Here is a 15014-nt window from a genome sequence, read left to right on the forward strand (position 1 = left end):
GCCTGGCGTCTCACGCTGTGTACGCAATGAGTGTTTTTTCGGCGCATCACCTGGGGTATTGTTCAGCTGTGTCAGATAAGACCTGCAGGTCGCGAAGATACTCAAGCCGAATGCCGTGGCGATGTCCCGTATGCGAAGGCGTGAAAAGAACGCTGTAGACTTTATAAATTGATTGTGATTAAGAGGTTTACCGCTCGGACGCTACTCAGGTGATGAAATCTCGAAACAACCCGTCGCGGTGGCTCAGTGGCTAAGGCGTTGCGCTGCTGAGCACGAGGTCGCGGGTTCGATTCCCGGCCGCGGCGGCCGCTTTTCTGATGGAGGCGAAAAGCGAAAACGCCTGCGTGTACGAGATTTCGGCGCACGTTAAGGATTCCCATGTGGTCAAAGTTAATCCGGAGCCCTCCACTACGGCACGCCTCATCGCCTGCGTTGCGTCGGCGCGTTAAACGCTATAATCAATCAAATCAAATCTCGGAACACGCGGGCGTTTTCGCTTTTCGCCTTCACCAGAAAAGCGGCCGCCGCGGCCTAGAATGAAACCGGCGTCCTTGGAGTCCGCAGCACAACGCCCTAGCCACGGAGCAACGACGGCGGGTAACATTGTACACTACGGCAGTGTCACAGCGATCGTGAATTTGTCTGTGAGGGCCCTATTCTCGACTGCACAAATTGCCGGCAATTCAGGCAATTTTCCGGAAGTCTTTTCTGATTGGTTTTCAATTTTGGTCACGTGCTTCCGGTTGACAAAGCGGTTGTGTGTGCTGTCGTCATTTTGACGTTTCATGTCGTCTACGGACACCAGTTCTAAAGTTTGCCTTATTTCTCGTTACTAAAGGCGCATAATTCTTGGCCGGCAATGAAAAACCAGACTAAATGCAGCGGAGATGACAACGTAAAGATCGCTACCAAGGTATGAAAAATGAAGGCAATGAAAATGAAGGCAATGAAAAAAAATGAAAAAAAATGAAAGAAAAAAGAAAAAAGAAAAAAAAAATGAAAAAATAATGAAGGCAATGAAAAACCAGACTAAATGCAGCGGAGATGACAACGCGGAGATGACAACAGCCTGTCTTTGCTATTCAACAACAATACTGCTTGTAATACACACCCCCTCTGTGATTGGCTGTGAAGGCGTGACGTAATTTAAACAGTTGGCGGGAACGATTACGTCATGCATTGGCAACTTCAGCCTGCGTAAAAGTGACGTAATGCTACGTAACAGCTTGAAAATGGCGGCTGTTTTTGTCGCAAAATACAGGCAAAATAGGGCACAATATTGCCCCGGCTTACGGCGCCGCGAAATGTGCGGCAATTTGCAGCAGGCGCAGTTTCGCATGCGCGCTGTTTAAAGCATGTTTCCTACTGAAACAAATTATAGTTTCAACTGCTTCCAAGTCAGCGATCATGGAGCATACAAATAACGTGCAGTATTTTGCTTTTATGTTTGACAATAAAATAAAAATTATTTGTTTGGCGTAACCGCAACATAAGAGGGCAGTACAAGCCTCTCCATGACAAAGAGAACCCAATGTATGGCATTTGTCCATACTCGTCCTAGTAAGCTGTTGGGTCACATGATCGAACTCAAGAGAAAAATAACAAAGAAAAGTGACTATTTGGTTCATTACAGCGCTGATTGCAGTCGAGCTTGACGAATGAGTGAATCGGCGACATCGGTGCGCTCCGCGGTTATCACGCGTAGCGCTTCGCTGCTCTTTTGTGTCATAGAAGCGATGGTCGCGGCCGTCTTTTTCTGTGATCACGCCATAAACTGTGACATAGCAGCAGACGATGGCCTGGCGGCAGGGAAGGTGATAACGCAACAAAGCTTGCATTGAAGCAGAGAGCCCAGCTACGGTGAAAATAGATACGGTAAAAAATTGTGTGATGTTCTTTAGCTCGACATCCGCCTTTCGCTCGCTTTTGGATCAACGTTACTCGATCGCCTTGTGTTGTTGACGTCAAATTTGACCTCCAGAAATATGTTTTTCTTGTCAGCCTCAGCTACCGTCTTAATTTTTATAGTACATGCCAAGTGTTTTTATATCTTTCTTGCACAATATTTGATACCTTGGTAGCGATCTTTATGAGTGAATCGTCAAATTACACTGCATGTCGTCATAGCTATAGGTGCAGCACGTCACTGATTGCTTACGTCGTGCTTACGCAAACAAACATGGGCGAAATGCCGGCAATTTGTGCAGTCGAGAATAGGGCCCCTGAGAGTGAAAAGCCTTTCCGAAACAGTAAGCGCTATGGAACACAGCATGCAGTTGCTGTCCAACGAATACGACACAGTGACGACAGATACGACGAACCGGCAGACGGAAATGGCTGATAATAGAGAGTTATAGCAGATCGGAAAAACGGTTCCGGTACGGTACACGGTAGCCGCTACGGGACCGTACCGGGAAGGGACGTTTTTAGAGTTATAGCAGACCGTAGTTACCGGACACGTTACCGAACCGTACCGACCCGGGACTGGGAGCGCCATCTGCCGCCGAGTTGGTTTAACGCACCGCGTGAAGCAGCAAAATGTTTTTTTTTTCGCTATAAATCCAAGAATTGTGATTCAAAAAGTGAATATTTGTAATCGTGAAAACTTCTAAACCCCTTTAAGCGGTTTGTGTCCACTACGTGTTTATTTTGAAAGCTACAAAGAGCGCACTAAGCCGGCCCTATCCAAGCCGTGTAAATAGACTTCGCGCTTCTGACCTTCCTGTTCTGTGCGGTGCGGTTGTTGATGGTCGCAACGTGATCTCGTCCTACAACCGAACGTTAGCTGCGGCCGCCGTGCCAACCGGCTCTGCAATGCTCAAGAGCGTGTTACAAGAGCCGCGGCTCATGGATGCGCTGCGCTGGGATGAGATAGAAGAGTTGTTTACCCTGGATACGTGCAAGCAGCCGCGCCGCTGCCTCTCGTCACGAGGCCTCTTCAGCGTGGACGAAGTGGACCCGAATGTTTTCAAAAAGCTTTTTCGCTTTAGAAAAAGTGACATTCATGTTTTGGCAAACGCCCTGCAAATACCGAAAACAGTTAGAACACCGCAGCGCGTGCGCCTTTCCGCCGAGGAAGCGCTGTGCATGGGACTCCGCCGTTTGGCCTTCCCGAACAGGCTGTGCGATTTAGAAGGGCTGTTTGGGCGCCACTCATCGGTGATTTCCAGTGCGTGTATTATAGTGTACGACCACATCGTGGACAAGTTCGGACACTTGCTGGCCGACCTCACGACGCACAAGTGGCTTGGTGCCGGAAGCTTGAAGGTCCTCGCGCAGGTTAGCACTACCAATTCACTCCACTAACTGTTAGTATATTGATTTGTGTGCCAGGCTGTATAATTAACAGTGACTCTGGCTAGTCAGTGAGTGGAAGCGGTTCGGCTGGTTAGTTAACATCAAAACAGACTGTCTCTCGCGGCGGCCGTCTCGGGGTAGGGGGGGGGGGGGATTTCACAACACCTACGAGGCCACAGCCGTGTGACATTTGTGTGACATAGTACTTAGCTTAACTCAAGGTAGTGGGAGTGCAAGCGAAAGCAGATGAGATGCAGTTTCTGAATGCTGCAAGACCAGGCTTTTCTAATACATTTAAATTGGGTGGGAATATTGTGCCGGCAGCTGGCATTTTACCTTTTCCGTATTTTGTGCCGGCAGCCGGCAGGAACCTCAACTTGCCTAACCTTACCCAACTCAATCAGTAAAGTCAGGTTCTACCCCAGCCTAACCTAACACAACACATAAAGGCAGTTCTTGAATAAATATCCCTACCAGCTAAAGTGCCGGCTGCTGGCAATATGTCCACTTCCTTTATAATTTCTAGCTAGCACATCTTCCACTGCGCTCTTTCAATTGGTGCTAAAGTTGCTATGGTTTTTGGTTGGTTTCTCCCAGGCTGTGCATGCAAAGGGGGCCCCACTGGACAACTGCTGGGGGTTCATCGATGGCACTGCGCGAGCTATTTGTCGGCCAACTGTGCAGCAGGAGTTGTATTTTTCTGGCCACAAGAGGTACCATGTCGTGAAATACCAGGCCGTGATGGCGGCCAACGGCATCATATGCGAGCTGGATGGGCCATTCCACGGCCGGAAGCATGACGCAGGTTGGTTAGCTTTTTTACACAATGTGCGTAGGTAGGCAAACGCACGTCAGCTGAGCTGATAATTTGAAATGTATGCATCACCATCGGTGTGAAAAAGGCTAAAAGTGGGCTGTGGCTGTACGCTTGCTTGATTTGCGCGAGTAGAGTGCAAGGCTGAGCAAACGAAATGTCAGTCTCTCGGCACTCGATTGCGTAATGAGAATCGGGCTGCAAGACAGTTGCACTGCACAACGGTGCAGGCCAACACCCAAAATGTATTTGTCTTGCAATTCACACTTTTCTTTAAAAGGGTGGCGCAGATGTTAGTACTTGAGAAGTGGGTCCTTCAAAAGCTGTTCAGGGGGTAAGCGAGGTTTCCCATGGGACAACACTCCGCTAATAATTTACTCACCGAACCAGTTCAAGCTTGCGTACCAGTCCGCGAACCTTTTCAGTTTGTGAATTAGCTGTAACCGGAACGAAATGAATTTACCCGAACCGCAACCGAACCGGTATTTTTTTTTGGTTCAGCACACTGGTTTTTACGCACTTATGCAAAATTACAGTGTGGCGGCTTACGCCTTACTTTAATTGCAGCTTATAAAACGAAACCACCTTTCATAACAGCTGTAAGCTTACACAGCCGATATGAAAGGTAAGACTGTGCAAGCATATTTGCCCTTACCAAGTGTTGAAGCCTGTTAACATAACATAATAGTATTTCTCTTGTGCATTTTGTTCCAGGCATGTTGAAGGAGAGCCCACTGTACGACAATCTTCAGGCTCTCACGGAAGGCCACGAGTACGTCATATATGGTGACCCTGCTTACCCCCTCAAGAGGCTGCTGTTTAAGCCCTTCGGAGGAACTCGCCTTGCTGCACACCACAAGCACTTCAACCGAAAAATGAGCACTGTCCGGCAAGCTGTGGAGTGTGGCTTCGCAAAGATTGCTAATGAGTTCGCCTTTGTCGACTACAAGAAGAATCAAAAGTTGATGCTTCAGAAGGTGCCAACACAGTACAAAGCGGCCACCATTCTAGCCAACTGCCACACATGCATGTATGGCAGCCAGGTGTCGGCTTACTTCGATCTTGAGCCGCCGTGCCTGGGACAGTACCTTGTGTAGAGCAGCATAGTTGAGCAAACAAAGCCTTTGGCACTGGAAGAGCATGGATGCTGCTTTTATTGTTTGTGTAGAGCAACATCATCCAGAAAACGCAGTATCTGACTCGAAAAGCATGGAAGTTATTTTCTTATTGCCTGGATAAGGCCAGAAAGCAGTTGCATCATAGCAGCATGTTGCTGATCAGCCCGTGCTCGTTCTTCCCTGGCGTGCTGTTGCGCATCTTCATACTTTCTCATCTCCAGCTGGAACCTTTGCTGGTCCAAAGCCAGACGCTGCTCAGCAAGGGAAAGTTCCCGATTGCGGACTTCGAGTTCTTTCGCTGTCCGTTGGCTGAAGTAGTCCATCGTCGATTCTTTTTGTGTCCTCTGTCCTGCAGTAAGAAAATTACAATTGTTTATTGCAGAAAAATTGTAAACATCTATTAATATGTTAACATTCTTGCCTCACTTCCTTTTATTTAAAAGAGTCATGAAGAGAAGATGCATTTTCCTTTGTAATTATCTGCCTGCGCAACCTTTGGTAAACGTAAATCTGAACTATTTTCATAATTAGTTTCTTCTGGAATGTAGGAGACATGTTTGAAATCCTTGTTTCGTGGTTCATCTCAAGCGGCCATGTGATACATCCTGTCAGCAGTGATGCTATTGGTTGCCATAAACAGTTTCTATCCTCGTACGTGGTGGCATGACCGGTTCATTTGTCTGGCAACCTCGTAGAACTCGAACCTACTGGCCGTTTGTGAGAAACTTCCCTGCTGAAGCTCACGCTCTTTTGAAGAATCGTCTTCCTTCACCTTTCTTGTATGAGGCAACAGAAAGCGCTCAAGCAAAAAAAAAAAAAAAACAATTTAAACTTGTGGCCACTCGCCCAGCCTGCATTTATTAAGTGCATTCAGCAAATATTCATTGTTTACACAACCTTGCCATTTATACATTTCTGAGAAGATACAGGGAGCTGCACAGTGCCGAGGTACTCTGCAAAGAATACTTGCGCATTAAAAACATCCTGTTTTTGCATTTATCTCGCACCGATGTGAATTCATTACCTCAGTAGCTACTCTAAACTGCAGTTCACTTATTTTCTTAAGAAATGCAATATCAAAGCCATGAAAAACTGTACTTACTGCGGTTGGAGGGGCTAAGCACATCAGTGCTTGATTGCGGAGTGCCAGGAACACGGGCGTCATTTCGGTTACCTGTGAAGTGTTTGCACGTGGAGCCTGGTCACTAATTGCCTTTAGTCACTAAATGCCTGCCAAGAGCAAATGTCTCACCTATGTCGTTCTTAAGTGCGAGTGTTAAATGATTTGGCCCACCAGCTCATGCAATCTGGACCCTGCACTTGTGTGCAGGCTACACTAAGAGTAGCCGCAAGTGCGTAGATGTTCAAAGCGCAGTGTGTCCAAACTGACATGCATTTTGCTGTTAAAATAGACTACTACACTGATCACTAAAATGTAGCGAAGGAAGTGCAAAAAGCATGTACGTACGCTGCATTGGAGGCGTATACTCATCAGAGCACCTCTCTGGTGAGGCAGGGAGCACAGGCTCTAAGAAGTCCTCTGCATATAAACATTTCGTTTCAGTGCGCGTTGTTCTGCTAGAGTTTTACACAAAAATACAACTGAGGTGCTACTTAGTGTCGAGTACAATTAAGACTACTTACCGTCGTCGTCGTCTTGTGTCCTGGCCAACTCAGGTTCATCTTCACCACCTGCACATACAAACATGCTTTTCACCCTTGCCACTACTAAGCCATAGCCCACCAAAGAGTGGCTCCTTGTCCCAGCCAGTTTAATTGGCATTCAGTTAATAATGGGTACCAATTTTTCCTCTCGTTTTTTTTTTCTTCTAGTAATCGGCATTGAAATATGAAACACACAGGATATATCTGTCATATATCCTTGTTTGTTTATGCTCCAATAACCACCCATGAGTTCTCGGTTTAATTTTGCTGTCATTTAGAATTGCACTATACAGATATGTCATCGCAATGATTCGAGAAAAGTCAGTAGCACACTTGCCAGCTATGTATCAGTGAGAGTTTTATACCCACTGCTGGCTCATCTTTTGAGGAATGTCTCTAGTTCAAACAGTCTCGTATGATCTCTTGATACAGGGAACTACGAATTGTGATATGCAATCTTGCAAACGGCACAGGGGGAAGGGGGGGGGGGGGTTTGGAGACTAGTTAACTGGCGTACTTACAGCCAGGGCGAGCAGAGCTGGGTGCCCTGGGCGTCAAAGCCTGCAGGCTTGTTTTGAAGTCCTGCAAATGCAAACGTGTTTTTTGCGTGGCCACGTTTTAGCTGCATGTGTACCGTGGACTGTTCATTATAAAAACCAGTTGTTGACAAGTAGCCGCCGGAAAACATTCCTGGTCTATACGTCTGTACATTGAATGGCCAGGGAAAACCATTTTTTAGCACTACAGCACAGAATGGTGATTCGAAGAAAAGAGCATGTAGATAGCAACCTGCTCCCAGCGTTTCGTTCACTTTTATGAGATGCAAAGAACGAGTGCTGCAACGTCTGCACTTGTTTTCATAAGTAGTTGATAATGGACTTTCATGGTAACTAGCAAATTTCACTTTGTATTAACACATAGAGCATTCAAACTTCAGCAGCCAGCACAAAACAATGGTGAGATTTTGTTTTCTTCAGAAAATAAGCAGCTTGTACTCAGTGCGTCAATTTCAACCTCTCTTTTGGTTCATCTTTATTTTCCCAAGATTAAATACCAACAATCCTTCTTTGCCGCATTGTTAACCGCGATTCTGTTGACTGGATGCCACGATTTCTTTCCTTTTTTGCCATTTTGGACTGATTAATAAATTGATTGATTGGTTGTGGGGTTTAACGCGCCGACGCAACGCAGGCGATGAGGCGCGCCGTAGTGGAGAGCTCTGGATTAATTTTGACCACCTGGGGATCTTTAACGTGCGCTGAAATCTCGTACACACGGGCGTTTCTGCTTTTTGCCTCCATCAGAAAAGCGGCCGCCGCAGCCGGGGATCGAGCCAGCGACCTTGTGCTCAGCAGTGCAACGCCTTAGCCACTGGGCCACCGCAGCGGGTTGATTCATAAATAGCTCTTTAGATAATGCAAGCTATCCTAGTGCAATACTGCAGGCTTTCATCACCTCTTTTCTGTGCAATGCGTTAATTGGTTACGTCTATGTGCAGTGGCCTACAGTGAACCCAGCTGACTTGGGGGGTCAGCCGCAAGCGCCCTGCCCCCAAGAGCCAGCGCTGCTTAAGACAATCACACGCGCCAATAAATGGAACCATGCTTACAAGCACTCACCATGCAAGTCCTGTATGTTGCTCTCATGCGTCCTGCTGGTGCCAGCAGAACAGTTTTCCATTTCAGACAAAGGCCCTTGCGCATACATACCCAAGAGCAGGCTCCTGGCAGGAGTGTCTGTGTCTACCGACAAGAACGAGTGGGGAACATTTCTTTAGCCACTAAATATTATAATTGAGTCTATTCCCCAAATATTTGCTCCTAAATTTATTACTACAACATTAAGTTATTTCATGATTAAAAAAATCCCTAGGCGCCAAGCCACTGGCTTGTTAGTATTCCAAAGTTGAGTGGGGTGCAACATTTTGGTTCATATGTTCACCAGTGACGCATGTTGGCTCTGGCCTAAATACGCTTCATTGATGCCATGGTAAATTATGTTTGACAAATAACGCAACAGCATGTTCTGAATTAACCCATGCACAGCCGACATGCTGATGCTTGGGGAACAATCCCTTCATTTCAACCAACAAATTTCTAGCCAGGCTGTGGATGCGAGAAACTGCAGGGACAAGGATGCGATATGCTGGCTAGAGGAATAAATGTGTGCAAAAGTAGCCCCACAACACAAAACATTTTTCAGTTAATGTGTCTGCAATCCCTTTAATTATGCCCTGTTAAAATGCCCAATTACACATTCATTTTTTTTTTCTGGTAGGCGGCTGTGGTGGCTTACCAGCAAAATTGGTCGCAGCATTATACAACGAGGCTTCTGAACAATTTTAAATGCATCCTGAGTCACATGCATTGTTTTGAACCTTTAGGTTAAAAACTGCATTCCAGGAGCTGGGTTTGATACAATGTATTTGGCAGGCATTATCTCAGAGGATTTTTTGGCGACTACTAGCGTAAAAACACATGCGACTGAAAGAGTAACATGTTTCAGATATACATGTTAAAATTCTTTTGCATCGGTGGTACGACCGGAAGCGTGATTCGACAGTACATCGTCAGCGTCCCTCAGCTGCAAGTGCCCAAGAACGTGCATGTATACGGCCTGCCCAGATTTTGCTTACCTGCGTCAGTTTCGTCACCCGGTGCGTCAGTTTCCTGCAGCATAGTCCGCAGGCGCTTTTCGTACGCGCTCAACGCCAGCCTCTCCCGGGCGGACGACGCTATGGCGGTATCGCGGCGTTTGGTGTTCTGCCCGCGTCGAGCCGGCGTACCTGCTGGCGAACCCGGAGGGCCGCCAGCGCCGCTTTGGGATCGCCGAAGCAGCATTTTTGGTTTGTATCCATACTCCCTCGACAAGTCCCAAACGTCTTGCAGGAGCACATCTCTGATAGAGTATTGTTCCTCTGTGCCGGATCTGGATAGGAAGTAAAGCGCAGAAATTACAGAGCGGTACAATTTTCAGCAGTGGTACACAATTGAACATATTTGCTTACTTTCGAAGGTTCTCCCTGTCGTTTTTTATGAAGTGGGCCAGGATCAAATCGAAGCGCTCCCGCACTCCGCGCACGGTGAACATTTTCCCCGTTGTTCGGGATACGTTTTCGGCCACTTCGGCCCACCTGGATAGGTCCATAAAAGGCCTAATGTTCACAACTTCGTTGAGCAACACGATGTCATCCGCCAAGGTGAAACGACGCCGGGTTGCCGGAACACGTGCTTCGTCGTTCGGATCCATGGTTTTTCCACACTCGTACACACAACTTCTCGCGCGCCGTAAGCTTGAATGGCTCGAGCGGGTTATCGCCGAGGGCACGATGGGAGGAAACGGAAACGGCGATGTTCTCGCGGTTTCTCGTTTCTCGCGTGAGACGACGGGACACGCTACGTCACGGTACCGTATTGCAGAGTGGCTCCGGTTTACGGTAAAGTTGTGCGCATGCGCAGTGGCGTCCAAACGGTAGACCGTACCGTACCGGAACCGTTTTTCCGATCTGCTATAACTCTCTAATAGGGAGTTTTAGCTGACCGTCTTTCACGGTCCGCTCCGCTCCGATAGCGTGGCGTGGCGCGCTTGGTGGCGTGGCGCGCTTGGCCGCGGACGGCATCTCTCCGGTTGTGCTGAGCGGGCCGCCGATACCGGAGCGGAGCGTCGAGAACGGTCAGCTAAAACTCTCTATTAGAGAGTTTTAGCTTATTAGAGAGTTTTGATTAGTTAATTAGAAAGATTAGATTAGAGAGTTTTGATTTAGTTGATTATAAAGAGCTGATTAAAACTTTTTTTTTAGAGTTTTTAGAGTTTTAGCTGACCGTTTTCGACGCTCCGCTCCGGTATCGGCGGCCCGCTCAGCACAATTGGAGCCAATGCCGTCCGCGGCCAAGCGCGCCACACATGCGCAATGGCGCTTCCGCTCGCTATCGGAGCGGAGCGGACCGTGAAAGACGGTCAGCTAAAACTCCCTATTAAGCGCCGAGTGGAGCGAATGGAAACCGTCCCAGGAAACGTAGAGATAACAACCCCGAGAAAGACATGAACTCGAATGGCATGTCCGAAAAACTGGAGCTGTATGGCGTGTAAAAAACAGAACATGAAAAACTTCTTCAAATACGGTTGCTGCAACGCTCAAAGTTCCTGAACTCACTAAAAGTGACGTCACTGCCGTGCACCGGTTTTCCTCAAAGCCAGATAATACGCCTGGTGTTGGCTTCACTCGACAAACCGTGACAAAAAAAAAAAAAAAAAAACTGGCTTCAGAGCAAAAATCATGCCCCCCTCCGTCTAACGACGACGATGGTTGAGCGCGAAGCTTTCTCGTGACGCATTCTTTTTTTGTTCCCTTAGTTTGCACTAAGTTTCCACCATGTCAAAATAGAGCAGTTGGATAGACGCCGACTTCATAACGCGAGGGACCCAGGTTCGATAGCGGCCACTGATAGCGTTTGTTTGTTTCACTGCACCAACGATCATTCATCATCATCGTCAGAGAAAGTTGGCTTTCCCACTGGGCGCTTTCGCCTCACAGACGCCATCAGTAAAAACACGCTTCGGTTTAAAAGAAACTAGCGGACGCTGATTCGGACGTGCTCATTAAAAAAAATCTTGCAGGACAGGCAGGGACCTTCTCTGGGAAACGAAACATTGGGTGCAGGAAAGAGGCATTCGCTTTGCCCGGCACAGCCACGACAAGATCCTGGTCCGTCGATGCGAGGGAGAGCACGCGGTGGTCGTCAGATCTAGAAAGAAGCTGTCGACGATCGTCTAGGCCATTAAACGGCGTTCTTCGCATCTACATTGCCCCTGATAAGCTTAGGGACATTGCCCCTGATAAGCATCGAGGAAAGAAGTATATCGCATGATTAAAAGTTTTTCACCGAAATGCGCAGTCAATAAAGAAACCACTAGGCATCTCGGAACTTATTCTGTTGTCAGAAAGGATTTAATATTGACATAATTATGCTGTATGAGGCATGGCTATCCCATGAAGATCCAGTATTCTTGATGCCTGGCTACAATCATTTCAGTTTCAATCGCCAGTCTCGCCATGGCGGCGGTATCGGCTTATGGTAAAAAGTGACTACCGCTATGATTCTGTCCTGTGCCCACTGACCGCAAGCAGTCGATGCTTATGGCATCATCACGCCAACGAGTACTCGCTTCTCACTAGTGCGTCAGTGTCAGCCCGCGCGCGTTCTTTCAGCTAGTTCGTGTATCAGTGAACGTTACGGCCCAAAAATGATGAACTCAGTATAGAAAACATCGGGCGAAAACGAAAAAGTCAACTTACAAAAAAAGTGCCCTCGGGGACTCGAACTTGTGTCTTGCAATATAACATACCTAGCGCTCCAGACCACTCGGCCACAGGCCAGCGCGGCCAGGGTTGGAAATATAAGGTATATAATTTATAACCAGTTTACGCTTTTATTTAGTTTTAGCATTTCAAACAGCTTAGATGACTATTTCTTGTATAGCGCTCGTGCAGTAAGCGTCCCCCAAATTTCCGCAATATCTCAGGTCTAGCAATTGCATTTCTGAGACGGAAAAGCGTTCGCAGATGTGTGGTCGTGCTGCTGACTGCTGTGCTTGTTCTCCCAGCGCAGAAAAGTGCTTGGTGCTCCATAGTTTTACGCTGTACGGTAAAAATAACAGTTGATTCTCTTTCCTTAGTACCTATATTGACTTTGCTGACTCTTCTCCCGCCTTCAAGTGGCCTTAAATTTTTCTACTAGCGTACCAGTCAGCGAAGCGTCGCATGTGCGCTTATGCAGCGCTTGTGTGGAGCGACCCGGACTCGGAGCTTGATACAGTGAACAAACTAACAAAAAAAAAGAAAGGCACATTCTTCCATTCACGAACGTGTCGTGGCTTCGTTTCAACTGAGCGAACGAATAGCGACGACCCGTCTGGCGCCGGCGGACCAAACGCTCGGCAGACTGACTCTGCCGGAAGGTCGGCGAGCCGTGCAGTAGCTCAGTCAAGCCAAGTCATCTCCTTCCGACCTCAGAGGAAAATGCCACAGAAAATGGGCGAGGATGCAGAGAGGAGGACAGCATTTTCGAATTGATTTTTCTACTAAATATATTCGCATATACGCGCTCAGAACTGTACAAACATGGCCTATGGACCCGGGACTACAATTTGCGCTAGTAATCCCGCAATGTTTACAAATCACTTCAGTGCCCCTTTAAACTTGTACTGCAGAACCTCGTAGCCATTACTTGTTCTGCTGTGTTTTCTTCCTGGCAACTTTGTGCTGTATGAACCGCAATGCTTTACTTTTGAAACCCCGTTACTCAATTACCTGCAAAGGGCCTGTCATCATCATCATCATCATCATCATCACCAGCCTATCTACGCCCACTGCTGGGAAAAGGCCTCTCCCATGATTCTCCAATTATCTCGGTCCTGTGCCAACTGTGACCAATTTATCCCCGCAAACTTCTTGATCTCATCTGCCCATCTAGGGCCTGTAAAGGGCCTGTAAAGTATTTTAAATAAACTGCACTATTGAATAATCATTCATTAAACGCCTATGTATTGTTCCTTGCGACACAGTTTCTTAAGCAAGAAATTTAATGATGTTCGGCATGGGAGTAACTTTCTATCTGCACATCTGAAGCGCACTAACCTTACTGCGAATTTGTAAGACCGAAGTGGAAAGTGTCATGTCTGTTGCACTCATAATAGACGAGCCCCAAAATCGCAGTCAGATATGCCTGAAGTCTGTCCGGTACTTCCTGAAAAAATTCGCCTAGGAGCGTTTCTTTGGATTCTTTTTATCTCCAGATAATCTGCTACCAGCGGTGTTCTATTCGTATAATATACATACGTACTTCACTGTGAGTTTTAAATTTCTCACTTTATTTCTCCTCACGGTTATCCGAAACCATATTTTAATTTAAAAAAAAGAAATGTAACGTTAATGTAACGACACGGTCCAATGTTCCAAGTTGAACTGGAGCGTGTTCCTTTCGCAATAAAGGAACTTGTAACGGGAACTCGTTTCAAAATTGGAAAGGAACGAGGAACGAGCTTTCGTTCCTGTTTTAGGGGAGCGTGTACAACACTGGTTATACCTGTAGAACACGAAACCCTTTTTCAAAGCGTGGCACAACTTCAGATGGTGCCACGAGACGGCCGTTTGTTTCCACAGCTGTGAGTGCTGGCAGCTCACTCGAAGTCAGTGCAGCGCGGCATTTACCGCAGGATGTACCGCCATACACTTTCAGTGCCCCGAATACACGGCGATCAAAGTTAAGTCGACATGTTTTCTTAAAATTGGGCGCTTAGATGTACGGGAAAAGCGCCTTCTACAGTACGGTCATGCGCCCAGGGAGACACAGAATGAGGTGATTAATATTGATGCCAGTGGCCTAATTAACTAAAATTGCAAATGAACTTTTAGTAGCTGCAGCAAGCAGGCATATTTGTATTGAAAAGTTGGACGCTATCGTGTCTCTACACGGTTTCATTTGGCAAAATTCTTCTAGCGCATCCGTACTCCGAGATATCGAATTGCGAAGTTCAATCGACGATCGCATGTTCCTCATGGAAGACCGTGAGCACCAGCGCGAAGCTCTTTACTTTTGCGACATGCCTGCTGTGTACGGTGCTTAGTTTGACAAATAGGTGGAGGCATAGGCAAAAAGGGATAACTGGCACCTTTTCAGTCTTGGCTTGCGTTATCGCAAACTGCAGCACTGAAACCGCTATCGAAACACGGGACAAAACGTAGGAGCTTGGCGTGAACTCGCAGAATTCGAGTGCGTCTGCCGCAAATGATGAACTGAGCGTATGAACTGCAGGGCGAACTTTCATCTTTGATGATCTAATGTCTCGTGTGCACCAAAAACAGCACAAAGGCCGGAAGTGGTGCGACCATCCCAGCGCATATAAAAGTTGAGCTGAGGAACTCTACACCGGAAGCTGGTTAAAGGGACCTCGAACTGACGACTTTCACGAAGACTGTCGTATTCCACGCGTACATAAAGGCGCATATAAAGGCACTGCTTTTGCAAACGTGTTGGGTCGTTTGTGGTCGAGGTAAGACGGCGCACAAGCTACGCTGAACATGCTCATTCACTTGGAAAGTAGGAATTCACTTGGAATAT

At 47.1% G+C, this 15014-nt stretch overlaps 2 protein-coding genes across 2 annotated transcripts; one reads left to right on the forward strand and one right to left on the reverse strand.

Annotated features, from left to right (window-relative positions):
- The first annotated feature begins 2674 nt into the window (after positions 1-2674).
- On the forward strand, positions 2675-6031 carry LOC144144989 (uncharacterized). Its single transcript, XM_077676487.1, has 3 exons — positions 2675-3279; positions 3895-4102; positions 4826-6031. Exons 1-3 carry the CDS (start codon positions 2815-2817, stop codon positions 5206-5208), a joined length of 1056 nt encoding a protein of 351 aa, XP_077532613.1. The 5' UTR covers positions 2675-2814; the 3' UTR covers positions 5209-6031.
- Positions 6032-6720: 689 nt separating this feature from the next.
- On the reverse strand, positions 6721-10321 carry LOC144146496 (uncharacterized). The gene is made up of 4 exons (XM_077678441.1): positions 9902-10321; positions 9530-9822; positions 7416-7476; positions 6721-6733 (listed from the first exon to the last, which is right to left on the reverse strand). The coding sequence occupies exons 1-4, from the start codon at positions 10141-10143 to the stop codon at positions 6721-6723; spliced, it is 609 nt and encodes a 202-aa protein (XP_077534567.1). The 5' UTR covers positions 10144-10321.
- Positions 10322-15014: the final 4693 nt, after the last annotated feature.

Source organism: Haemaphysalis longicornis, unplaced genomic scaffold (genome assembly GCF_048455015.1).
Source record: "Haemaphysalis longicornis isolate Haplotype H1 unplaced genomic scaffold, Haemaphysalis longicornis Haplotype H1 scaffold_7, whole genome shotgun sequence".
NCBI lineage: Eukaryota > Metazoa > Arthropoda > Arachnida > Ixodida > Ixodidae > Haemaphysalis > Haemaphysalis longicornis.

Bases quoted from the DNA above. Each gene is read 5' to 3' on its own strand.
- LOC144146496 (XM_077678441.1), bottom strand. From the start codon at position 10,143: ATGGATCCGAACGACGAAGCACGTGTTCCGGCAACCCGGCGTCGTTTC. The intron at 9,823-9,901 runs GTAAGCAAATAT...CTTCCTATCCAG, and splicing joins GACAGGGAGAACCTTCGAAA to ATCCGGCACAGAGGAACAAT. The intron at 7,477-9,529 runs GTAAGCAAAATC...TTGCATTTGCAG, and splicing joins GGGTGACGAAACTGACGCAG to GACTTCAAAACAAGCCTGCA.
- LOC144144989 (XM_077676487.1), top strand. From the start codon at position 2,815: ATGCTCAAGAGCGTGTTACAAGAGCCGCGGCTCATGGATGCGCTGCGC. The intron at 3,280-3,894 runs GTTAGCACTACC...GGTTTCTCCCAG, and splicing joins GCTTGAAGGTCCTCGCGCAG to GCTGTGCATGCAAAGGGGGC. The intron at 4,103-4,825 runs GTTGGTTAGCTT...ATTTTGTTCCAG, and splicing joins CGGCCGGAAGCATGACGCAG to GCATGTTGAAGGAGAGCCCA.